The following is a 23784-nucleotide window of genomic DNA, read 5'->3' as shown; positions in this document are numbered from 1 at the left end:
GGGGGCTTCGTCCCCGCCTCACTCGGTGCCACCCGAGCTGTCCCCATGTGCCACCCCCGTGCCACCCTCGGGGTCCCGCCCGGCACTCTCGGCGGGATCAGCGCTGCAATTCCCGCGCCAGGGGTGGGAATTTTGGGGCGGGAGGCAATTCCCGACAATTCTAATCAATTCCCGGCAATTCCAAACAATCTCAGGCAAAATCCAGGCAATTCTAGGAGCGCAGGACACCGAAATGGGATGGGGGCAATCGAATCCCGTGATTTTGGGGCGGGAGGAAATTCCAGGGATGCGCCGGGCACTGAAATGCGTTGCAAGGGGTGGAATCCCACTTTTTTTCACCCTCTCCACTCCAGGAGCAACAATCCCAGCAGAAGCTGCGCCCCGATCACCCGGCGGGATCAAATTCCCCGGAATTCCCATGCCAGGAGTGGGAATTTTAGGGCAGGAGACAATTCCAGACAATTCCAGGGGAGTGGGATCGAATTCCCTGCAATTCCCACGCCGGCAGTGGGAATTTGGGGACAGGAGACAATTCCAGACAATCTCAGGGGTGCGCCAGGCACTGAAATCGGATGGAGGGAACGAAATCCCCTTTTTTTCCCCCTCCACTCCAGGAACAACAACCCCAGGGCCCAGATCACCCAGCGGGATTGAATTCCCTGCAATTCCCATGCCGGGAGTGGGAATTTTGGGGCAGGAGACAATTGCAGACCATTCCAGGGGCGCGCCAGGCACCGAAATGGGATGGAGGGAATGAAATTTCTTTTTTCTTTTCCTTTCCACACTTCAGGAACAACAAGCCCAGCAGAAGCTGTGCCCTGATAACCCGGCGGGTCCCCGGGAGCATCCGGCACGGCAGGAAGGAGCCCGGCAGGAGGAAATATTAAATCCTGGGATATAAACACGGCGGCGGGAGCAGCCCCGCCCCAGCGCGGCCCCCCTGAAAAGCGCGGTCCCCGCGGGGTGGGGCGGCCAGAGTGGCGGCGAGGATGGAGAAGAGCAGCTTTGCCATGGCCAAGTTCGGGCTGGAGCACAAGGAGGCGATGCCGAAGCGCGACTGCGGTTTTTACCTCAAATACATTTTTCTTTTCACTTCGCTGATCCAATTCCTGATCATCCTGGGGCTCGTGCTCTTCATGGTGTACGGGAACGCCCAGGCGGGCACCGACACCCACCTGAGGCTGCTGGAGGAGCAGGTGCAGAGCCACTACCGCAGGATTGTCGCCCTGGGTGCCACCAACGCCAACCTGAGCCGCACGCTCAACGCCACCCTGAAGGACAGGGACAAGGTGCAGGGGATGGCGCTGAAGGCGCAGAGGGAGCTGGAGAAGTGTAACAGCAGCCAGGCCTCCAGCAGCATCCCGCAGGTGAGCCCGGGCTCCTGGGAATCCCGCGGGAGGGTGGCACTGCCTGCGGGTGACGCTGCTGTCGCCTCCTCGTCCCTGTGGGTGGTGGCAGCGAGGGGACCCCAGAAAGTGCCAGGGGGTTTTGGTCAAGGGGGTCCCAATCTTCTCTTCCTTCTCCTCCTCTTCCTCCCTGGAGCTCTCTCAGAGCCCCTGAAGTGGTGCCCAGGGATCCTTTTGGGATGGTCTGACCCCTCTCCTCCTCCTCCTCTTCCTCTCGTTGCCCTGGAGCTCTCCCAGAGACCCCGAAATGGTGCCTGGGAATCCTTTTGGGATGTTCTCACCCTCCTCCTCTTCTCCTCCTCCTCTTCCTCCTGTTGCCCTGGAGCTCTCCCAGAGCCCACGAGGAGATGCCGGGGGGTCCTTTTGGGATTCTCTGACCCCTCTCCTCCTCCTCTTCCTCTTCCTCCCGTGCAGCTGCAGGAGCTCGTGTTCCAGCAGCTGAGGCTGAAAGAGTGCCAGGTGATCACCACCCTCATCAATAACACCTGCACCGGTAAGAGACACCCCCAGCCTCAAAAAACCCCTGGGGACCCCCAGCATCCCCTTCCTACCCCTTGGGGACCCCCAACTCTCCCTCCCCAACCTCCTGGGCACCCCCAGCATCCCTACATGACCAGCCCCAGGCAGAGGCGTCACCCCAAGCCATTGGGTGGCACCTGGGGGGACCCAAACCCCTGGATTCCAAATCCCCCAGAGCCAAACCCTGTCCCCCAATACCCCCCAAGCTGAGAAGCTGCAGCTGCAGCGGCAGCTGGACCAGGCCAGCTTGTCCAAGAGAACCCTGGAGGGCAGCAGGCAGCAGAGCCAGGCCGAGTTGACCAAAGTGACCCAGGAGAAGGACAAGTGCCAGCAGGACCTGAAGAGTGCCAGGACCGAGGGCGACATGAGCAGGATGGAGCTGGATGTGCACAAACATCGCTGCAGCTCCCTGCAGAGCGATGTGAGTGAGAAGATCCTGAGGGTTTTGGATCTGGCCAAGCAATACCAGTGCAAAGAGGCCGAGAAGGAGCTGGGGCAGATCCGGGAGCGCGTGGAGGAGCTGCTGCGGCGGCAGAAGGAGCGCGACTCGCTCTTCGTGTGGAGGAGCAGCTGTGAGCTGAGCGTGCAGCAGTGCCGCCACAACTGCTCCCGCGACACGCAGGAGCTGCAGCAGAGGATCCAGGGGCTGGAGAAGCTCCAGAAGGACGGTGAGGAGGAGAGGAAGAGGCTGCAGGCGGACAAGGAGAAGGTGGGGAAGGAGCTGGAGGAGAAGAGGAAGGCGGCGGCGGCGATGGAGGAGTCGCTGCGGCAGCAGCTCGGGGTCTGCATGGGAACCAAGGTGGGGACATGGGGCATTGGGGACATGGGAACACGGGGACATGGGACATTTGGGCACTGGGGACATGGGGACTCCCATGGGGACATGGGCACAAGCACCTCTGCACTGGGATTTTCCTTCCTGACACCGGGATTTTGTTTATGTGGGAATTTCCTGCTGGGGGCGGTGCCACCCCTGAGCGGTGCCACCCCTGAGCAGTGCCCACTTTCCCCCCAGATGTCCCACCTGGACCTGCCGGGCTCGCGGGGGCCAGGCAGCGCTGCCCGCTCGAGCTCCTTCCCTGGCACGGGCGCCTACATGGAGCTCCTGAAGAACCCGGCCATCCTGGGCACCATGGGTGAGTCCTCGGGGGACTGGGGACAGGCTGGGGAGTCACCATGTCCTCTGGGTGCCCACCCCATCCCATGCATCCCATTCCATGGATCCCATCCCAATCCCATGGATTCCTTCCCATGGACCGCAATCCCATGGATCCCAAGCCATGTATCCCATCCCAATCCCATGGATCCCATCCCGATCCCAACAGGAATGCAGAACCCGGTGGAGCTCCAGCAGATGCTGCAGTTGATGGAGCAATACACGGCCACCCTGAAGAACGCCAGGTGAGGGGACAGAGGTGACACCGGGCCACCCTCTCCGGGGCACCCAGTGCTCCTGGAGCTGCCCCCGACCTGATCCCACTTTTCCCACAGCGGATAATGCTGGAAAATCCCACGGAAAACCAGGAGAGCCGCCCAGGAGGTGCTTCCCGCAGCACGGATGGCAACTCCTGCCCCAGGGCCACCCTCCCTTTGTCCCTTTGTCCCCGTGTCCCCAAGCCCACCCTGCGTGTCCCCTCAGATGTATCCCTGCCTTTCGGCTGGAGCGGGACAACAGCCGGCCCCGAATCTGGGGACAACTTGCTCCTTTGTGTGGATTGAAATCCATGGAAAAACTGGGAATTTTGGGAGCGGGAATTTCGCACAGAGGGGTGGGAAATGCCCAAGGACGAGGGACAGGGATGTCCTTGTCTCCAGAGGATGCAGCACAGGGATGTCCTTGTCCCCAAAGGACGAGGGACCATGCTGTCCTTGTCCCCCCGCCCCCCCCCGGAGTGGAGCAGGGATTTATTCCCAGGATTTATTCCTGGGATTTACGGCTGCGTTTCCTGTGGAAAATCCTTTTCCTGCCCCGCCGCCCCTGCCCGCACGCCAGGCGCCACCGAGGCCTCACGGAGTGTCCCTTGTCCCTTTCTCCATCCCAAGTGTCCCCCGAGCCGTGTCCGTGCCGGGAGAAGGGCACTGCCACCTCCTGCCACCCCTCCAAGGATGGCGATGCCACCTCCCCCCCCCAACCTCCTGCCAGGTTGGGACCGTGGTGACAAAGGTGACAAAGTCTCACTGTCCCTGAAGGTCCAGGGGGGCCTCAGGCACTGCCAGAGGACTTCCTGGAATTCTTCCATGGATAATCTCGGAGCACCAGGTGCTTTCTGAGCTCCCAGCTGGGTGGTGGCACAGGGGGGTGGCACAAGGGTGTCCTCAGGAGATGCCACCGTTTTTGGGGTGGCAGAGCATCAGCAAGACCCCACATCTGCCATGGCATGGGGGAGTTCCGTGGATTGGGAGGGATCTCGGGGGTCCCAAACCCCCCACACTGAATCCTCGGGGTCGGGGGGCACGGGGATGTGCCCCATGTCACACTGGGGATGGGGACACCCCAAACAGGGACACCGGGGGTGGCTTTTCCCCTCCTGCTCCTTTTTTGTCCCCCTGGCCAGAAACTGGGACTTTTTCCGGGGGGTTTTCCCATATTTGGGCCTCAGGACACACTCCCAAACACGGTCACCAGCGAGGGGACAACAGCAAAGCCACCAAAGGCACCATGGTTTAATCCCAGCGACACCCCACCCCATGGAGTGCCACCGTCACTTCCCGACACAAAAGTCCCTAAAAATGATATCCAGGATGTCCTCGGCGCCCACATGCCCGGTGATCCTGCCCAGCTCCCGACGCGCCACCCGCAGCTGCTCGGCCGCCACCGCCAGGTCCCCGCTGTCCCCAAGGTCCCCAAAGCACTCCAGGGCTGCCGCGCACGCCCCGAGGTGGCGGCTGTGCCTGCTCTGAGTCAGGCTGGGAGAGCCCAGGAGGGGATCCCCGCACCTGGAAAAGGGAGTGGGAACGGGATTGGGATTGGGAATGGGGATTGGGAAAGCGATTGGGAATGGGAAAGGGATCGGAAATGGGAAAGGGATTGAGAAAGGGATTGGGAACGGGAATAGAAAAGGGCATCGGGAATGGGGAAGGGGATGGGAAATGGGAAAAGGATCGGGCATAGAAAGGGGATCAGGAATGTAAAACCAGATCGGGAATGGGAAAGGGGATTGGGCAGGGAAATGGGATAAGGAATGGGAAAGGGATTGGGCATGGGAAAGGGATCAGGCATGGAAAGGACATAGGGCACGGAAAAGGGGATCAGGCAGGGAAAGGGGATCAGGAATGGAAAAGGGGATGAGCCAGAGAAAGGGGAACCAGCCAGGGAAAGGGGGATCAGCCAGCCCCAAAAACCAGGACGAGGGTTTGGGATCCCCCCGGACTCACAGCTGTGCCAGCTGCTGTGTCAGCAGCTCCAGCAGCGCCTCCAGCCCCTCACCCGTCTTGCAGGACAGCAGGGTGGCAGGGGGTCCCTGTCCCTGGGCACCGGTGGTACTCGGGGACCCCCTGTGCACCCCCAGCAGGTCAGCCTTGTTGAGCACCAGCACACAGGGGGTGCCCGGGGGCGGCTCCAGCGCTGCCAGCGCTGCCCCCAGAGCCACCGGCGTGGGTGACACTGAGGTGGCATCCAGCACTGCCAGCACCAGGTCAGCCTGGCACAACCTGGGGACACACACAGGGCGATGTCAACTTCTGGGCTGAGCTGTGGGGACCCCCCCAAAACCTCCCCAAAGTCCCCAGAGCTCACCGGTCGCGTGCCCGGGTCACCCCCTCGCGCTCCACGGGATCGGTGGCCTGACGCAGCCCCGCAGTGTCACTGAGCACCAGCGGGTACCCCCCGATGTCCAGGGCCACCTCCAGCACGTCCCGTGTGGTGCCCGCCGTGGGGGACACGATGGCGGCCGGGCGCCGACCTGGGGACAGCGGGAAAGCTCCTGGGGGATCTGGGAATGATCCCAACCCCACCGTGCCCGTGGGTGACACGATGGCCTGGGGACAGTGGGAATGGCTCCCTCTGGAGGTCCGGAACGCTCCCTTTTCCCCGAGCCCCACTCACAGAGCAGGTTGAGCAGGCTGCTCTTGCCCACGTTGGGGGGGCCGGCGATGACGGCCCGGACCCCCTCCCGCAGCAGCTCCCCCCGGCGCCCGTCCCGCAGGTGGCCCCGGAGCTCCTGCAGCAGCGCCCGCACGGTGTCACGAACTGCGGGGACACGGCGGGGTCAGCCCGGGTGGGGACACGGCAGGGACACAGCCCGGACACTGCAGGGACACAGCAGGGACAGCCCGGCTGGGCACAGTGGGGCCCGAGCCCCAGACTGGGGAAAAACACCAGGAGAGACCCCAGGTCCTAAGCCTGAAATTTGGGATAAAACACTGGAACAGACCCCGAGTCCTGACCCCTAAATTTGGGATAAAAAAAATGGGGCAGAAGACCCCATGTCCCAGTCATGGGGACAAACAAGGACCTGGAGCGGCTGGATGGGACAAGCCCCCTCTTGTCCCCATTCCTAGTGTGCCACCATGGGGACACAGCCATGACATGGGGACAGCAGAGGCTCACCTTGGGTCAGAACCTCTTCCTCCACGTTGTCATCCTCGCTGAAGTCGATGTAGGCCTCCAGGTGGGCGAGTGCCTGCCATTGGGGTGGGAATCAGCCCCGAGCTGCTGGCCACAGGGGAGGGCTGGGTGGCCACTGGGAAGGGATGGGCGGCCCCGCAGGTGAGCCCCACCTGGGTGAGGGCGTGGCTCCAGCGCTGGTACAGCCGGCCCAGGTCGCCCTCCATCTGCCGGAGCGCCTGGCGCCGCTGCGCCTCCGTCTCGGCCCCGATGAGGTCCCGCAGCCCCTCGGCCGCCGTCAGGTCCAGCTTGCCGTGGGCAAACGCCCGGCGGGTGAACTCGCCCGGCTCGGCCGGACGCAGCCCCGGCAAACGGCCTGGGGGGACACCGGGCACGGCGGGATGGAGGGGGGCCCGGGAAATGGGGTGGGGGGAGCAGGAGGAACCTTCGGGATCCCAAAGGAAAGGGGAAAGGGTACAGGGGGAAATGGGACACGGGAGGATCAAGCCGAATCCTTGGGATCCCAGAGCGAAGGGGGAGGAGGGACGGGGAGGATCACCCGGCATCCCAAGGGGAAGAGGGAAAGGATCAGGAGGGCTGGGAAAGGGGCAGGAGAGATGGCATAGGATCGGGAAGGGCAGGAATAGGGTCAGGATGGGATCAGGGCTCACCCAGGGCCCGCAGCACCCCGCTGACCACGGCGGGCCCCCCGTGCACGTGCAGCTCGGCGCAGTCCTCCCCGGTGAAGCTGTGGGGCCCTGCGGGCACACGGGGCTGGGTGGGCATCCCGGCTGCCAACCCCCGCCCCCAAAACCCAACCCCGTGCCCCCAAACCCCAGTTCATGCCCCCTCCCCGACCCCAACCCCACATCTGTGTCCCCAAACCCTAATTCATACCCCCCGACCCCAGCCCCATGTCCCCAGACCTATGTCCCCACCTGGGAACCACACCACGAGCCCCCTGTCCAGGCTCTCGGCGGTCTGGGGGTCCCGGATGCGCCGCAGGGCCATGACCCGGGGCGGGGGCTCGGGGGTCCCGGTGAGGCTGCGCAGGGCGGCCCCGCTGCCCGGCCCGCTGGCCCGGATCACGGCCACGCCGCAGCGCCCCGGCGCCGAGGACAGCGCGAAGATGGTGTCACCTGTGCGCCGGGTGGCACCTGTGCCCGCCGTGGGTGGCACCGCCGAGCTCAGCGCCCGCGCACACCTGGGGGATGGGGGGCATTATGGGCACCCCCGGTGGGCACGGAGGGGGCGCGACCCCCGTGTCCCCAGCCCCGTGGGGATGAGACCCCTCCCCAGGTGTGTGCTGACCTCAGGTGTTCCCTCCCCAGGTGAAACCCCTCCTCATGGACCCCCTTTTCCAGGTGAGAACCCTCCCCAGGTGGGACTCTTCTGCACATGTGCCCCCTCCCCAGGTATCCCCAAACCCCGGCTCACCCACTCCCGTACCCGCGCATCCCACAGGCACCAGCGGTGTCCTCCCTATCCCCGTGTCCCCTCCGTGTCCCCTCTGTCTCTCTGTCCCTCTATCCTCCCTGCCCCCTCTGTCCCTCTGAACCCCCCGTCCCCTCACCTGCCCCTCGCCGCCCTCATGGCCCCGCTCAGCGCCATCGCTGCCTTCCCCGCGCCCGCCTGGCCCCGCCCACCACCGCACGCCATTGGTCAACCCTACCGAGGCGGGCGTGGTCATAACGGTAATTCTGCTTCTGATTGGTTAATAACTAACAAAGCCGCCACACCGGCCTCAGCGCCCCCGCTCATTAACGCATGCTATTGGTCAAGACACATCGAGGGGCAGGGCTAAGGCTGAAACACGGCTTCTGATTGGTTAGTATGCAAAGATCGCGTCTCCCTGGTGAAGCCACGCGAACCCCGCGGTTCCGCCCGGTCCCAGTGAGAAACATTATTTAAATACTTATAAGATTTGATATCTATTTATATTGAAAGAAAATCTAAAAATTTATAAATTTATTAAGAGATAAAATCCGGCCCTGGCGTGCTTGGCTATTTGCTTGATATTTCTATTTTTATATTTTTAATTAATTAATTTTTATTTCTATTTATTGTTATGAATACGCAGGTACGCCCTGTAAAGGATCAGTATGTAGAGAACATGTTTTAAGTCAAATAAATATAAATATATTGAATGTATAGTTTTGTGTAAATAAATAATATATATTTAATATAGTATAGTAGTGGTTTTGTATTAAATATATATAATTTATATATAAATATTAAAATATATAAAATATATGTATATTTATTTAACTTAAACCATATTTTCTATAGACTCCATTACAGAGGCTCATGCAGATTTATAAGAGTTTATCTTAAAATATTTCTTTGCATTTAGACATTTTTTTGCTTGGTTTTAACCTTTGACTTGTCTTCTCGCCATCTTGTAGATTAAACCAATATATTTTACTTCTTCTTGTGGTTAAATAATGATAACGATAATGATAATGGTAATGATAATGATAATAATAATTTAGATAGTGTATATTTTATTATTTATATTATTATTAATTAGATATTATTGTTACTGTTGTTAATTAGATAGCATTATTATTATTATTCCTGTAGCTATTCCAATTCCCAAAATCTGGGCTTGTCTTCCAGGGGGGATACAGGCACAGACGGACTGGGATGGACTGGGACAGCCCACACGGCCCCGGTGACCCCGTGCCCCCCCCGGCCCCCCCAGTCCCGGGCCTGGCAGCGGCTCCCGCCCCCCCCTGTGCCAGCCGAGGTGACAGCTTGGGGACATCTCCCGGTGGCACCGGGCAGCCGGGCTGGCACCGGGCCCAAGTCCCGCATCCCGGGGGGCTCTGAGCGGCCGGGCTGGGCGGGACCCCCAGTTTGGAGGGGCTTTGGGGGGGCTCTGGGGGGCTTTGTGGGATTTTGGGGGATCCCCTGCGCTGGGGCGGCCGCTCTGGGGGAGGGGGGATCACCCCAAATGTCACCGGGCAGCGCTCACCCCGCTCGAGTTACCGGGAGCCGCCTCATCGAGCGGGGGGGGCACTGAGGGGGCACGGGGGGGCACCGGGAGGCACGGGGCGGCGGCACTTGGGGGCACCGCTGGGGACAGCCGAGCACGGCGGGGGGGGGCGATGTGGGGAAGTGAGGGGGGGACATTTCGGGGCACACCGGGGACCCCGCCGGGGCGCCACCGGTGCCACCCCCGTTCCGAGCCGTCCCCGCGCTCCCCCCGGGACCCCCCCGCGGGGCGCGGCCGGACACGCGTGGCCGGGAGCCGCGGCCAACCGGAGCGTACCGGGAGCGGCGGCGGCTCCGCGCTCCGCTCCGCCGCGGTCGCCTTTGTCCCTCCTCCCGGCCGCAGCGGCGGCGGCAGCGGCGGCCCCGGCGGCCCCGGCGGCCCCATGCACCGGCCCCGCCGCCGCCGCCGAGCCCCGCACCATGCCCGAAGCGGCGGCGGCCGCGGCGCAGGACGGAGAGCGGCCCCGGCGGGGCCCGGCAGCGGAGGAGCGAGCGGAACCGGCGGCGCCCACCGGAGTGCTGGGTACGGGGAACCGGGGGGTGCGGGAGGGGCACGGGGAAGGCCGGGATGCGTCTCGCTGCGGATGCGGGCCGGCAGGCGGTGGGGGGGTCGGGGCTGCCGGTACCGGAGCTCTGAGCATCACCCGGTACCGGCGCGGCTCCGAGCCCCCGAGCCCGGGCGGGTCCCGCCTCATTGCGGGGGGGTTCTGTGGCTCTCGGAGGGATTTTTGTCACCTTTCCCCCCATTCCGGACAGCCCCGAGCCCCCCCGGGATGGCGCCGGCAGCCGACGCCGTGTCCCCCCCGCCACCGGCGACACCCCCCGTGTCCCCCCCACCCCGGGAAGGCGATTTGTCCCCGCCACCCCCCTTGCCAGGCCCGTGCCCCCCCCAGCACGACAGGGGGGTGGCGCAGCTCGCAGCCTTTGTGTCGCTGTCCCCACGCCGGCCTTGGGGTCCCCTCCCCCGCGTGGCGCGGGGCCAGGTGATATCCCCGGATCGGGGTCCCCGCGGCGGGGGGGGCTGGCAGGGCCTGGTGGCAGCTGCGGCACCGAGCGGGGCTCCTGCCGGCGGTGGGTGACCCACTTCGTGCCCCCCGGGACGCCGCTCGGTGCCCGCCACGCCGCAGCTCCGGTGACCTTAGCCCGGGAGCCAAGGTGAGCGGCACGGCCCGCGACAAACGGGGACAAGCGGGAGGATCCGGGGGGTGGCACACGGGGCGCCGGCCCCGCCGAGCCCTCGGGGCCACCTCGGTGGTGGCACCGCGTGTCGGGAGGGGCCGCGGGGACAGCGGGGTGAGGGTGGCGGTCGCCCCCCAAGCCCAGCCTGCCTGGGGATGGTGGGGACCCCCTTTTTCCATGAGCTTGGGCACGGAAAGCCCCCCCGGCCTGGGTCTGTGCCCCCGGGGTGGGCACTGCCCCACGCGGGTGGCAGTGGCCCCGCAGCCGCCGCCTGCGCCGGGTGGCACCGCTGCGGGCAGGACATAAATAATGCAGGGTGGGTGAGCTCAGCCTGCCGGCGTCACCCGACTGCCCGGCCAGGGTGGCACGGCCACCGCCGCCAATGCCCCGTGCCCACCGGGCACACTGGTAGCCCTGCAGCCTGATATCCCCATGGCCTGGCACCCTAAAAGATGGGCACCCTAAAACACTGGCACCCTGAGAGTCTGGCACCCCAATACCCCAACACCCAGCTACCTCTGAACCTCACCACCATGCACCTGTGCCCCAACCCTGGTACCCCAACATCCCCAAAGCCTGACACCCTAACACCCTGGTACCCCAATACCTCAGCCCCCCAGCACCCCTGCATCCTGATACCCCAACACCCTGGCACTCGGGCACCCCTGCACCCCAGTACCCTGATACCCTGGCATTCCATCCCTGTCACCCCAAGAGCCCTGCACTGTAACACCCTGGTACCCCTGCACCCAGAAACATCAACCGCCTGGCACCCCAACAGCCTGGCACGCCAACACCCGAACAGCCTGGCACCTCAAAAACCTGGCATCCCAACACCTCAGCACCCTGGCACCCAATAACTTGATACCCTGGCATCCCAACACCCCAACATCCCAGTACCCTGATACCCCCAGTACCCCGATACCCCAACATCCCCACACCCAGCACCCCAATACCCGAGCACCCCTAAAGCTCAATCCCCCAGCAGCCTGGCACCCCATTGCCCTACGGCCTGGGACCCCATTGCCCCACGCCCTGGCACCCCATTAACCCCAAACCCTGGCACCCCCTTACCCCCACAGCCTGGCACCACATTGCCCCACAGCCTGGTACCCCCCCCACGCCAGGGCAGGACACGGCCGTGCCCAGCCTGCCGGACCCGTGCCACAGCGGGGGTGGCATGCTGGCGCTGTCCTCAAGTGCCACCCTCGGCTCGGGGACAGCGGAGCCTTTCAGAGCCCGTCAGGGCGCGGAGTTTGGGGGTTCCCAGCAGAGGTTCCCAGGAGGTGCCCGGGTTTGGGGGGTTCCCAGCAGAGGTTCCCGGGTTTGGTTGTCCCACAGAGGTGCCCGGTTTTGGGGTGCCTTCCTGGCATCATCAGCTCTGGCATTTCCTGTTTTCCCGGGCGGTTTCCGGCACCCCGAGCCCTTCCCAGCCCCGGGGCGCCGCCACATCCCGGGCCGAGGAGGGGACACTGAGGCGCGAGGGGACACAGGCAGGGAAGCGACAAGCGGGGTCCCCACCATCTCCCTCCCTCCCTCCCTGCCAGCCCCGGGTGGATATTTTTGGGATCCCCCCCCCGTCCCCACCCTCCCCGGGCGGCTCTTTGGGGACACCGGGCACGGGGACAGCGGGGCGGGGCAGCGGCCCTGTCCCCTCGGTGCCACCGCACCCGGGGGTGCTTTGGGGACTGTCCCCACCGCAGCCCGGCGCGGCGGCGCGGTTTCCATGGAGACAGGCTGCTTTTCCCCATCCCCGTTTTTCCGGCGCTTTTTCGTGCCCGGGCTCCGGGAGGAGGTGAGAGCCCTTGGGGACGCTCCGAGGGGACACCCCGCGACATTGGGCACCGCCGGGGGTGGCGGGGCGCGCTGGCGGCTCCTCCCCGCAGCTGTCGGGGCCGATTTTGGGAGCTGCCGCAGGAGAAACCCGATGCCAGGGCGGTGGCCCCGCCGTGCCCCGTGCCGCGGCCGGGCTGGGGACAGGCGGGGACGCGTCCCGGTGCCAGCCCGGGGCTCCGGGGCGCTCTGGGATCCGCTGCCCGCGGGAGTTGATCCCTGCCCGGCCTCCCCCCGCAGATAAACTCTTCGGGAAGCGGCTGCTCCAGGCCGGGCGCTACATCATGTCCCACAAGGCCTGGATGAAAACGGTGCCCACGGAGAACTGCGACGTGCTGATGACATTCCCGGGTAGGAACGGCCCGGGAAACCGGGGAAATCGGGATAGGGGCGGGGTGGGACTGGAAAAACCGGGATCGGGATGTGATCGGGAAAATCGAGATCAGGGTGGGGCCGGGAAAACCTGGATCGGGATGTGATCGGGAGAACTGGGATCGGGAAAACCGCGATCGGGATGTTATTGCTAAAACCAGGATTGAGTTGTGGCCAGGAGAACCGGGATAGCCGGGGCAGGAGCGGGTGGGGATGGTAGGAAGAGCTGGGGAGGGGGCAGAGGAGATGGGGAATTGGAGGATTGGGGGATTGGGGATGTGGGATTGGGGTGGGACGTGGGATGGGGCAGGGATTGGGGATGCAGGCAGGGGTAGGGACGTGGGAAGGGATAGGGAATGTGTGGATGGATGGGGACCGGAACAGGGACAGGTGACAGGATGGGGACAGGGATGAGGGACACAGGGATGGAGGGGCACCGGAACAGGGATGAGGGACACATGGCAGGATGGGCACCGGGCCGGTGACACGGGGCAGGACACACGGCACTGTCCCTGCAGACAGCACGGATGACCACACGCTGCTGTGGCTGCTGAACCACATCCGCCTGGGTATCCCCGAGCTGATCGTGCAGGTGCGGCACCACCGGCACACGCGTGTCTACGCCTTCTTCCTCACCGCCACCTACGAGAGGTGCGTGCCAGTCCCCGGCATGTCTCCAGCATGTCCCCAACACTGTCCCAACACTGTCCCCACGCTGCCCCCCAGCTTGCTGCGCGGGGCGGACGAGCTGGGGCTGCGCAAGCCGGTGAAGGCGGAGTTCGGGGGCGGCACCCGCGGCTTCTCCTGCGAGGAGGATTTCATCTACGAGAACATCGACAACGAGCTCGGCTTCTTCAGCTCCCAGGTGGGAACGGGGTGTGGGGAACGGGGTGTGGGATATGGGGTGTGGGGGTACGGGATGTGGGATAAGGGGATATGATATACCCGGATGTGGGGCACAGGGATAGTGGGTACAGAACAACGGGAATCCAGGGATATGGAGGTGTTGGGATATGGGGATACGGGACACGGGAATCTGGGGAGGCTGGGTGAGGATACAGGCACCCCTGGCACTGGGGACAGGGACAGGCCAGGGCCAATGGCAGCGTGTCCCCTGCAGGAGCGGCAGAGCATCATCCGCTACTGGCTGGAGAACCTGCGGGCCAAGCAGGGCGAGTCCCTGCACAACATCCACTTCCTGGAGGGCCAGCCCATCAGTGAGTGTGGCACCCGGTGACAGTGCCATGGCAGCCAGTGATACTGCTGACACTGCCATGGCAGCTGGTCACACTGCCATGGCACCCGGTGACAGTGCCATGGCAGCCAGTGACACTGCTGACACTGCCATGTGTGGCATCTGGTGGCACCTGGTGGCACCTGGTGGCACTGGCCCTGTGGCACAGCGCTCCCACCGTCCCCATTGTCCCTGTGCCAGCCCCACCACCCCAGGGCCACACGGAGTGGCAGTGGGGATCCCGGGCCGTGTCCCCGCTGTCCGTGACCTCCTGTCCCCATTGTCCCCATCCCTGGGGCCGTGTGCTGGGCGGGGACTGTAGGATCCTGGTGGGCACAGAGCTGTCCCCACTGTCCCCACCCCTACTCCCGCCCCCCCAGGACCCCTCGGGGTGGCAGTGGGGACCCCGGGCCGTGTCCCCGTGTCCCCGCTGTCGCTGACGCCGTGTCCCCGTGGCAGTCCCGGAGCTGGCCGCACGGGGGGTGATCCAGCAGCTGTTCCCGCTGCACGAGCAGAGGATCCTCAAGCGCCTGATGAAGTCCTGGGTGCAGGCGGTGTGCGAGGCGCAGCCCCTCGGTGAGATCGGGGGCGCTTTGGGGGGCTCGGAGGGTTTGGGGTCACCCCAGGAGGGTTTGTGGGGCCCTAGCCCTTCAGTGAGCTTTGGGGTGACTCCAGTGGAGTTTTGGGGTCCCGGCCCCACTGATGTTCCCTGTGCCCCACCCAGATGACATCTGTGACTATTTTGGGGTGAAGATCGCCATGTACTTTGCCTGGCTGGGCTTCTACACCTCGGCCATGGTGTACCCGGCCGTGTTCGGCTCCATCCTCTACACCTTCACCGACAGCGACCAGGTGGGGCCTCTGGGGCCACTCTGGGGGCTTCCCAACCTTCCTGGGGGGTTTCCATGCCCGCTTGGGGTTCCCACCCTTCTGTGAGGGTTTCTACACTCCTTTAAGGGTTTTCATCCCTCCTTGGGGGTTTACCAACTCTCCTTGAGGGTTTCCATCCTTCCTTGAGGTTTTCCATCCCTCCTTGTGGGGTTTTGCCCCCTTCCCTGATGGATTCCTTCCTCCGTTTCCCTCAATGCCTCACCCCATCCATTCCTTCGGGGCTGGGGGGCTGTGGGGGCGGGGAGGGGACCAACCCCGGTGCAGTTGGTGCTGTCTGTCCCCCAGACCAGCCAGGACATCTCCTGCGTGGTCTTTGCCATCTTCAACGTCATCTGGGCCACGCTGTTCCTGGAGGAGTGGAAGCGCCGCGGCGCCGAGTTCGCCTACAAGTGGGGGACCCTGGACACCCCCGCAGAGTCCCTGGAGGAGCCGCGGCCCCAGTTCCGGGTCAGACACCAACACGGGGTCCCCTCCCTTCTGGGGCCCCATTCCTTGGGGTCCTGTCCCTTCTGGGGGTCCCATTCCTTGGGGGATCCCATCCCTTTCGGGGTATCCCATTCCTCAGGAGGGCCCCCAGATCCCATCCTGAGGGGGGCTCAGCCACCAGCCCCAGGGTCCCAGCAGGGGTCCCTGGATCTTTGGGGTGCCTGGAGCTGTGGGGTGCCAGGATCTGTGGGGTCCCTGTCCCTGTGTGTGCCATGGACCGTGGGTCCCTGGTGCTGTGGGGTCCCTGTCCCTGTGGGTACCCAGGGGGTTCCTGTGCCCGTGGGTGCCCCATGTCTCCCTGTCCCTGTCCCTGTGAGTGCCCTATGGGTCCCTGTCCCTGTCCCCTGTGTGTGCCACGGGCCGTGCCCACAGGGCACCAAGCGGATCAGCCCGGTGACCAGCGCTGAGGAGTTCTATTACCCGCCCTGGAAGCGCCTCCTTTTCCAGAGCCTCGTCAGCCTCCCCATCTGCCTGGCCTGCCTCACCCTCGTCTTCCTCCTCATGCTCGGCTGCTTCCAGCTCCAGGTGTGGCACCGGCCCTGGGGACAGTGACAGTGGCACTGCTCTGGGGACAGTGACAGTGACACTGCTCCTGCTGCTGGTGCTGCTCCTGCTCCTGGTCCTGCTCTGATCCTGATCCTGGCCCTGATTTTCTCCCTGTCCCATCCCTGTCCCCACCTTGTCCCTGTCCCTGTCCCCACAGGAGTTGGTGCTCAGCATCCAGGAGCTGCCGCGCGTCCTTCGCTTCCTGCCCAAAATCATCCTGGCTGTCATTGTCACCACCTGTGACGAGCTCTACAAGAAAGTGGCCTTGTGGCTCAATGACATGGGTGCGCTGGGGACCCTGCGGTGGCCCTGGGGTGGCCCTGGGGTGGCCCTGGGGTGGCCTTGGGACCCCCGGGCCCCCCTGACTCGCCCTGTGCCCTGCAGAGAATTATCGGCTGCAGAGCGCCTACGAGAAACACCTCATCATCAAAATGGTCCTGGTGAGGGGACACGGGGACACTGGAGTGACACTGAGGGAAGACTGGGACACAGGGACACTGGGGACACGGGGACAAGGGGACCATGGGGGACATGGGAACATGGGGGGACATGGGGGCATGGGGATATTGGAGACATTGGGGACATGGGGGACACGGGGGCACACAGGGACATGGGGACACGGAGGGGACACTGGGGGACTGGAGGGGGCCAGGATCAGGGACACGGGGGAGTGGGAGGGACTGGAGAGGTCCTGGCAGCTCTTGCTGAGGGGACAGAGGGCACTGGGGCTCTTGGTGAGGGACAGAGGGGACCAGAGAGGTCCAGCAGGGGCAGAGGGGTCCTGGCAGCTGCAGAGGTGACAGCTGGGGCTGGAGATGTCACAGAGGGGACACGGAGGGAAGCAAGGTCTCAGCCAGCGCTGAGGGGACACCGAGGTGACCGAGGTGCCACCCTGCTGTCACCACCAGTTCCAGTTCGTCAATTCCTACCTGAGCCTTTTCTACATCGGATTCTACCTCAAGGACATGGAGCGCCTCAAGGAGGTGAGGGGACCCTGCCAGCGGGGCCGATGTCCCCACAGTGTCCCCAACACCCCTCCAGCCCCTCCACCACCACCGCATCCCTCCGGCTGTCCCCGCCTGTGTACCCGCCCAGCGCGGCTCACGGCGTGTCTCTGTCCCTGTGTGGTGTCGCCGTGTTGTCCCTTTGTGTCCCTTTTGTGTCCCTTCCGCAGCTCCTGTTCATCCTGTCCCTGTCGCAGAGCCTCGCGCGGCAGCTCCGGGAGGCTCTGCTCCCCTCCATCTTCCTCCACCTCCACCTGTCCCTCATCTTCCTCAGGCGCCTCCTGCGCTTTTGCTGGACCCTGGGAGTATCCAAAGTAGGAGCGTGGGGACACCCAGGGGACCCAGGGGACACCCAGGGACCACTCAGGGGGCACCCAGGGGACACCCAGGGGACACCCAGGGGACACAGGTGTCCCCAGCCCACCCAGGGTGGCGGTGGCGCTGCTGCGGCCCCCCCCCATGGGGGTGTCAGTGGTGGGAGGAGGTTACAGCAGAGGGGACACTGGTGGGGTGACACAGAGGGGTGGGGACACCACGGGGACAGCAGAGAGGATCAGGGACAGCACGAGGAGACCTCAAGAAGAGCAGGGACACTGGGGGGACATCAGGAGCGAGGACAGCACAAGGGAAGCAGAGACACCACAAGGGGAGCAGGGACATTGTAGGGACAACAGGGAGGAGCAGGGACACCACAAGAAGAGCAGGGACACTGTGGGGACATCAGGAGCAGGGACAGCACAGGAGCGCCAGGAACCCCGCGGGGCCAGGCCATGGGCACATTCCGCGGCCATTGGCGTGGGGGGGTGACACCGCGTCCCGCGTGTCCCCGCAGATGCTGGCCACGCTGCTGATCACGCGGCAGTTCCTGCAGAACGTGCGGGAGGTGTCGCAGCCGCACCTGTACCGGCGGCTCCGGCGCGGCGAGCTGAGCGTGCGGAGCCTGCGGGAGCTCGGGCGGGCCCTGCTCCGCCTGCTCGCCCCGCGGCCGCCCCCGCACGGCCCTGCGGAGCGCGGCGAGAAGAAATGCCTGAACGGCGGCTGCGGCGTGCCCGAGGAGGAGGAGGAGGAGGCGGCAGGGGAGGAAGAGCGGCGCGGCTCGGACTCGGAGGAGGAGAGCGCGCTGGACTGCGGGCTGAAGCTGAAGAAGGTGAGCTTCATCGAGCGCGCCGAGCGCCGCGCCGAGCCCGCCGGCACCGAGGACGAGCCCTTCCTGGAGGAGGGCAGCCCCACCATGGTGGAGAAGGGCATGGACCCCGCGGCCGTGTTCGAACTCTGCGAGGACGAGGAGGAGGCCGAAGCGCAGCCCGGCAGCCCCGGCAGGGCGGCGGAGCCGGCGGTGCTGGCGAGGAGGAGGAGGAGGGAGGAGGAGGAGGGCGAGGAGGAAGGGAGGAAGCGCAACCGCGCCTCGTGGATCGACCCCCCCGAGGAGGATTACTCCACGCAGCTGACCCAGGCTGAGGTGGAGAGCTGCATGAAGAAGTATGAGGTGGGTGGCTTCTGTCCCCTTTGTCCCCTTGTCCCTGGACCTCCTGGGTTCCCCAAGGTGTTCTGGGGCTCTCTGAGGTGTCCCTGTAGCCATCAGGATCCCCCAGGTGTCCCATGGGGCCCCTGAGGTGTCCTTATGTCTGGTGGCCTCCCAGAGTGTCCCTTCCTGAGGTGTCCCTTGTGGCCATCAGGACCCGGGGTGTCCCATAAGATCCCTGAGATGTCCCCATGCCTGGTGGCCTCCCAGAATGTCCCTTCCCAAGCTGTCCCATCAAGAGCCACCGCGGAGCCCCCGGTGACGTGTGCAGTGTCCCCGCTGTCCCCTCAGGACACCTTCCAGGACTACCAGGAGATGTTCATCCAGTTTGGCTACGTGGTGCTGTTCTCCTCGGCCTTCCCGCTGGCGGCCGCCTGCGCGCTGCTCAACAACGTCCTGGAGATCCGCAGTGACGCCTTCAAGCTCTGCACGGGCCTGCAGAGACCCTTCGGGCAGCGCGTGGCCAGCATCGGCCACTGGCAGGTGGGACATGGGGACAGCATTGGCCACTGGCAGGTGGGACATGGGACACGGGGACAGCGGGGACAGCATCAGCTCAATGTGGTCCCCATTAACCACCACACTAATTAACAAATTAACCAAAACCGCCCTTAATTAATGCCTCAACCGTCCTGCAGAAGGTGATGGAGGCCATGGGCGTCCTGGCCATCGTGGTTAATTGCTACCTGATCGCTCAGTGTGATCCCCATTAACCACCACACTAATTAACAAATTAACCAAAAACCCTATAATTAATGCCCCAATTGTGTCTTGCAGAAGGTAATGGAGGCCATGGGCGTCCTGGCCATCATGGTTAACTGCTACCTGATCGCTCAGTGTGGGCAGCTGCAGCGCCTCTTCCCTGGGCTCAGCCCCCAGGCCGCCATCGTCTGCGTTGTGGTGCTCGAGGTACCGGGGGAACCCCTGGAGTCACCCCAATGGGGGCTGGGGTCACCCCAGGGTCACCCCAATGGGGTTTGGGGTGCCCAGGCTGGGTCACGGCTCAGGGAGATGATGGCTGAGGGTGGGGATGGCCAGGGGAGTGCTGGGCTGGATGGGCGAGAAATCCCTGGGTATTCAAATCCCTGGGTATTCAAATTCTCGGGTACTCAAATTCCGGGGTACTCAAATCCCTGGGTATTCAAATCCCAGGGTACTCACAGCTCTGGGTACTGACAGCCTTGGGTATTCAGATCCCTGGACAATTAATTAATTAATTCCCTGGACACTGGGCCAGATTTTGGGATGGAAATTCTGAATTTTGGGATGGAAGGGGTGGATTTTGGGATGGAAGGATGGGATTTCAGGAGTGCTGGGAATGCTGAGGTGTGTCCCCTGTCCCCCTGTCCCCGTGTCCCCAGCACTTCGCCCTGCTCCTCAAGTACGTGATCCAGGTGGCCATTCCCGACATTCCCGCCTGGGTGGCCGAGGAGATGGCCAAGCTGGAGTACCAGCGCCGCGAGGCCTTCAAGGTGGGTCCTGCCGGAGTGGCGTTCCTAAAACGTCCCCAAGGTGTCCCCAAAGTGTCTCCAGCACCACTGGGCTCCCAGAGGTGTGCCCATGGCTGGTGGCCTCCCCAAAATGTCCCTGTGACCTCCCTGAGGTGTCCCCAAGCCCAGTGTCCCCTGAATGTGCCCCTCAATGTGTCCCTGATGTCCCCTAGATGCATCCCCTGTTGTGTTCCCATGCCTGGTGTCCTCCTCAATGTCCCCATGCCCAGTGTCCCCTCTATGTCCCCTGGCCATGCCCCATGCCCGGCGTCCCTTCAATGTACCCTGGCTGTGTCCCCTCAATTTCCCCCAGCCATGCCCCATTCCCGGTGCCCCCTCGCTGTCCCGGTGCCCCCTCGATGTCCCCTGTCGCTGCCCCCAGAAGCACGAGCGGCAGGCCCAGCACCATTTCCAGCAGCAGCAGCGCCGCAAGCGCGAGGAGGAGGAGCGGCAGCGCCACGCCGAGCTCCAGGCGCGCCGCGACCGCGACCCCGCCCGCGACGAGGCCGCCAAGGCCGGGGACACCGGGCAGGACCCGGCGCACGACAAGGGCCAGGCCAAGGGGAAAAGCTCCGGCGGCTCCTCCGCGCACGGCCCCGACAAACCCAAGCGGCCCAGCTCGCTGCTGGCCACCAACAACGTGATGAAGCTGAAGCAGATCATCCCCCTGCAGGGCAAGTTCCTGTCCGGGGGCACCGGCGCGGCCGGCACAGCCACCGCCAGGTCGCCGCAGTCGCCCACGGGCAGCGAGAACAAATTGCCGGGGTTCCTGAGCTTCAAATTCCTCAAATCGCCCGAGACTAAGCGGGACGCGGGCACCGAGAAGGTGCAGTCGCCCACCAAGCCCTTCAACCCCGGCAAGCTCTTTAATTTCGGCAAGTCCGAAGGGCTCGGTGCCAACGGGGGCGCGGCCGGAGCGTCCCCGCAGCCCCGCGCGGGGCCCTCGGCGGACGCGGGGCCCGGGAAGTCGCATCTCAACGAGGAAGGGGCGCGGGAGGAAGCGGAGAACCGGGCGGAGGAGGAGGGCGGCGGTGCCCGGCTCTGACCGGGGGCTCCGGGGGGTCGGGAGGAGCCGGGCGGGGGAGGAGGGCGGCGGTGCCCGGCTCTGAGCGGGGCTCCGAGCGCACGGGGAGCCGGAGAACCGGGCGGAGGAGCAGGAGGGCGGCGGTGCCCGGTTCTGAGCGGGGCTCCGCCGGTTCCGGCCGTTCCGGGCGCCGCCCGGTCCCTGCTGCGCGCGGCCGTGGCCGTCGGGAGCCTCTCGCCGCCGCTCGCCCGCGGGGCCGGGCCGGGGGCCGCCAGCGCCGCGCTCCGCTCCGGTGCTCTGTGCTGTGTGTCCCCGCCGTGTCCCCCCGGTCCCCTGGGCTGTGTCCCCCCGTGTCCCCCCGGTCCCCTGGGCTGTGTCCCCCCGGGTCTCCCCGGCCCCGCCGCGCGGAGCCGCCGCCACCGCCCCGGGAGCCGCGGGGGGACGGCGGGGGAGGCCTGAGAGCGGCGGGGCGGCGAAATCCCGGGACCGGGGGCACGGCGCGAGTTATCCCGGTGCGGCCGGAACATCCCGGTGCGGCCGGAGCATACTGAAACTTCCTGGGCTCACCGGGGACAGTTACCCCGGCTTCCATGGGAACCGGGGGCAGTGATCCCGGTTTTTGGAGCATCCCGGTTTTCCATGGGAACCGGGGGCAGTGATCCCGGTTTTTGGAGCATCCCAAACTCTCCCACACTCCGTTTCCTCCAGAGACGCCGCGCTCCAGCCTTTGGATCCCCGGGAGCCACATCCCGCTCCTGGAATTCCCGGGATCCCCGGGACGAGCCCGATTCAGCCGTGCCTCAACCCTGCTCCGCCCGCTCCCCCCGCCTGGATCCCGGATCCCAATCGCGGATCCCAATCCCAAATCCGGGAGATCCTTCCCGGGAGTTCTCCAGCCGGGAATGGGGCGCATTTCCCGGGAATGCCGTGCATGGGGCAGCGTTTCTTGCACTAAATCCCAACCCCGATCCCGCCGCCGGTGCCGCTTCTCCCAAATCCCAAACCCCAGCGGGACATTCCCGGCTCCAGCTCCGAATTCCCTGGAATTCTGTCGCAATAAAGGGCGGGACAAGGAGGGGACACGGGGAGGGACAATGCGGGAGGGGGTGGGAGCCGCTTCGCTGCTGCCGCGGGAAGGAATTCCTGGATTTCCCAGATTCCCGGGATTCCCTGGATTCCAGCGGGATCCATGCTGGGAATGCGCTCCCTCCTTTCCCTGCTTCGCTTCGCGGGGTTGGTGGCACTTGAAGACATCCATTCCCAAAGGGAAAAATCTGGGAAAAGAGGGAAAAGCTGGGAAAAGGGGGGGAGGGGGGGAAGTGGTCCCAAGCCCCCTCCTGTTCCCTCTTCCCAAAAATCAGGTTGGAATTTTTTTCGGGTTTTTTTCTCTCCTCCTCTTTCGAAGAATCAATGGAATTTTGGGGTTTGGTTTTTTTTTTTTTTGGGGGATCCCAAATGGAAGCCATTTTCCAGAGCAATAAGGGCAGGAAAACCCGGGATTCCCAAAGGGAAAAGCTCCGTGTTCCCACTCCGGGGTGGGAAAAATCCCGGTGGGATCAGGGATGGGGATTGGGAAGGAAAATTTGGGAACTGGGGATGGAAACTGGGATTAGGGACAGAATTTGGGAATGGGGGTGGAGATTTGGGAATTGGAGATGGAATTTTGGATTGGAGATGGAGATTTGGGGTTGGGGACTTTGGGATCTGGGAACAGGGAAGGAGATTTGGGAATTTGGGAAGGAGATTTGGGAAGGTGGATGCAGGAGGATCCCAATCCCCCCACCTGCCCTGGCCGGGATTGTCCTGGAGAGATCCTGGGGCAAATCCCAGGAAAAGGGAGCCCTGGGAACGTTGGGAATTCCAGGAGGCTCCGGCTCCTCCTCACTCCCTCATCCCACGGGATTTTCCCAAAAATCCCCGGGAATGGCTTTGATCCCATTTCCTTCTGGAGTGGAGAATTCCCAGAGGGAAAAGCCCCAAATGTGGGAAATTTTCATCCCTTTCCCAAAAAACCAACAAAAAGAACCTCTGGAATTTCGGAGGAGGGAAAAATTTGGGAATGGTTTTTCCTTTGATTTTTTTCCTTGGAGTGTGAATTCCATGGGAATTCCAGGAAAGGAAGGAAAGGGAGGGGGGAGGGGGGGTTTAATTTATTTATTTTTAATTTATTTTTGTAAAATCCGCAATAAAAAAGAAATTTATTTCGACGGCTCATTTGCATCTCATTTGCATATTTGAAAATTTGAATTAGGCTCCAGGATCCGGAGCAGCATTCCCAACCTCTGGAAAATGACATCCAAATATTCCCAGGAGCCAGGAAAGGAAAGGATGGAAAAATCCAATTAAAACCTTGAAATCCCATCAATTTCTTGTTGATAAAAAATGTGGAATTGTTGGAAATTACTGGAAAAAGAATTCCGGTGGATATCTGGGATTTTAGCAGGAATTTTGGGAAAATCCAGGTTTTTCCAGCTCTGTAATCCCAGATTTTGGGTGGAAATTGAAGGATTTGAAGGGAAAATCCCGGAGCTGGGAATGACAGAACTTCCTAGGGTTTGGGAATGGACAAAACTGGGTGGAAAAATCCCAAAAAATTCAGGATTTGGCTCTGAGAATTCCACGAATTACAAGCCCTGGAGGTGTCCGGGGAGGGAATCCTGGGATTTGGGAGCTGTAGGACACAGAAAATGCCGGGATGTGGAGGAAGAGGTGGGAACTGGGCAAAAAATGCCAGA

General features: G+C 63.5%; 3 protein-coding genes across 7 annotated transcripts; 2 read left to right on the top strand and 1 right to left on the bottom strand.

Annotated features, from left to right (window-relative positions):
* Window positions 1–816: 816 nt before the first annotated feature.
* PLVAP (plasmalemma vesicle associated protein) lies at window positions 817–3646 on the top strand. Its single transcript, XM_074528860.1, has 6 exons — window positions 817–1367; window positions 1821–1899; window positions 2132–2724; window positions 2941–3061; window positions 3251–3326; window positions 3417–3646. Exons 1-6 carry the CDS (start codon window positions 990–992, stop codon window positions 3421–3423), a joined length of 1254 nt encoding a protein of 417 aa, XP_074384961.1. The 5' UTR covers window positions 817–989; the 3' UTR covers window positions 3424–3646.
* A 923-nt stretch (window positions 3647–4569) lies between these two features.
* Window positions 4570–10287, bottom strand: GTPBP3 (GTP binding protein 3, mitochondrial). 4 transcript variants are annotated; one of them, XM_074528854.1, is made up of 9 exons: window positions 9746–10287; window positions 7410–7675; window positions 7143–7229; window positions 6645–6847; window positions 6475–6547; window positions 5971–6114; window positions 5662–5827; window positions 5301–5576; window positions 4570–4862 (listed from the first exon to the last, which is right to left on the bottom strand). In XM_074528854.1, exons 1-9 carry the CDS (start codon window positions 10213–10215, stop codon window positions 4628–4630), a joined length of 1920 nt encoding a protein of 639 aa, XP_074384955.1. In that variant the 5' UTR covers window positions 10216–10287; the 3' UTR covers window positions 4570–4627. The 4 variants fall into 4 exon arrangements, with proteins under 4 accessions (XP_074384955.1, XP_074384958.1, XP_074384957.1 ...); XM_074528857.1 differs by lacking the exon at window positions 9746–10287 and adding an exon at window positions 8045–8123; XM_074528855.1 differs by having other exon boundaries at window positions 4692–4862; window positions 5353–5576.
* Window positions 10288–10483: 196 nt separating this feature from the next.
* On the top strand, window positions 10484–23761 carry ANO8 (anoctamin 8). Of its 2 annotated transcripts, none has more exons than XM_074528853.1 (18): window positions 10484–10623; window positions 12721–12831; window positions 13371–13503; window positions 13579–13717; window positions 13973–14069; window positions 14546–14662; window positions 14811–14938; window positions 15242–15424; window positions 15836–15988; window positions 16167–16293; window positions 16394–16449; window positions 16918–16992; window positions 17184–17327; window positions 17846–18499; window positions 18827–19018; window positions 19313–19444; window positions 19897–20007; window positions 20408–23761. In XM_074528853.1, the coding sequence occupies exons 2-18, from the start codon at window positions 12765–12767 to the stop codon at window positions 21068–21070; spliced, it is 3171 nt and encodes a 1056-aa protein (XP_074384954.1). In that variant the 5' UTR covers window positions 10484–10623; window positions 12721–12764; the 3' UTR covers window positions 21071–23761. The 2 variants fall into 2 exon arrangements, with proteins under 2 accessions (XP_074384954.1, XP_074384953.1); XM_074528852.1 differs by lacking the exon at window positions 10484–10623 and adding an exon at window positions 11196–12442.
* The last annotated feature ends 23 nt before the right edge of the window (window positions 23762–23784 follow it).

This window comes from Zonotrichia albicollis, chromosome 29 (genome assembly GCF_047830755.1).
Source record: "Zonotrichia albicollis isolate bZonAlb1 chromosome 29, bZonAlb1.hap1, whole genome shotgun sequence".
In the NCBI taxonomy this organism is placed as follows: Eukaryota; Metazoa; Chordata; class Aves; order Passeriformes; family Passerellidae; genus Zonotrichia; species Zonotrichia albicollis.
The sequence above is the reverse complement of the archived record's forward strand: the minus strand, read 5'-3'. Positions and strand labels throughout refer to the sequence as shown.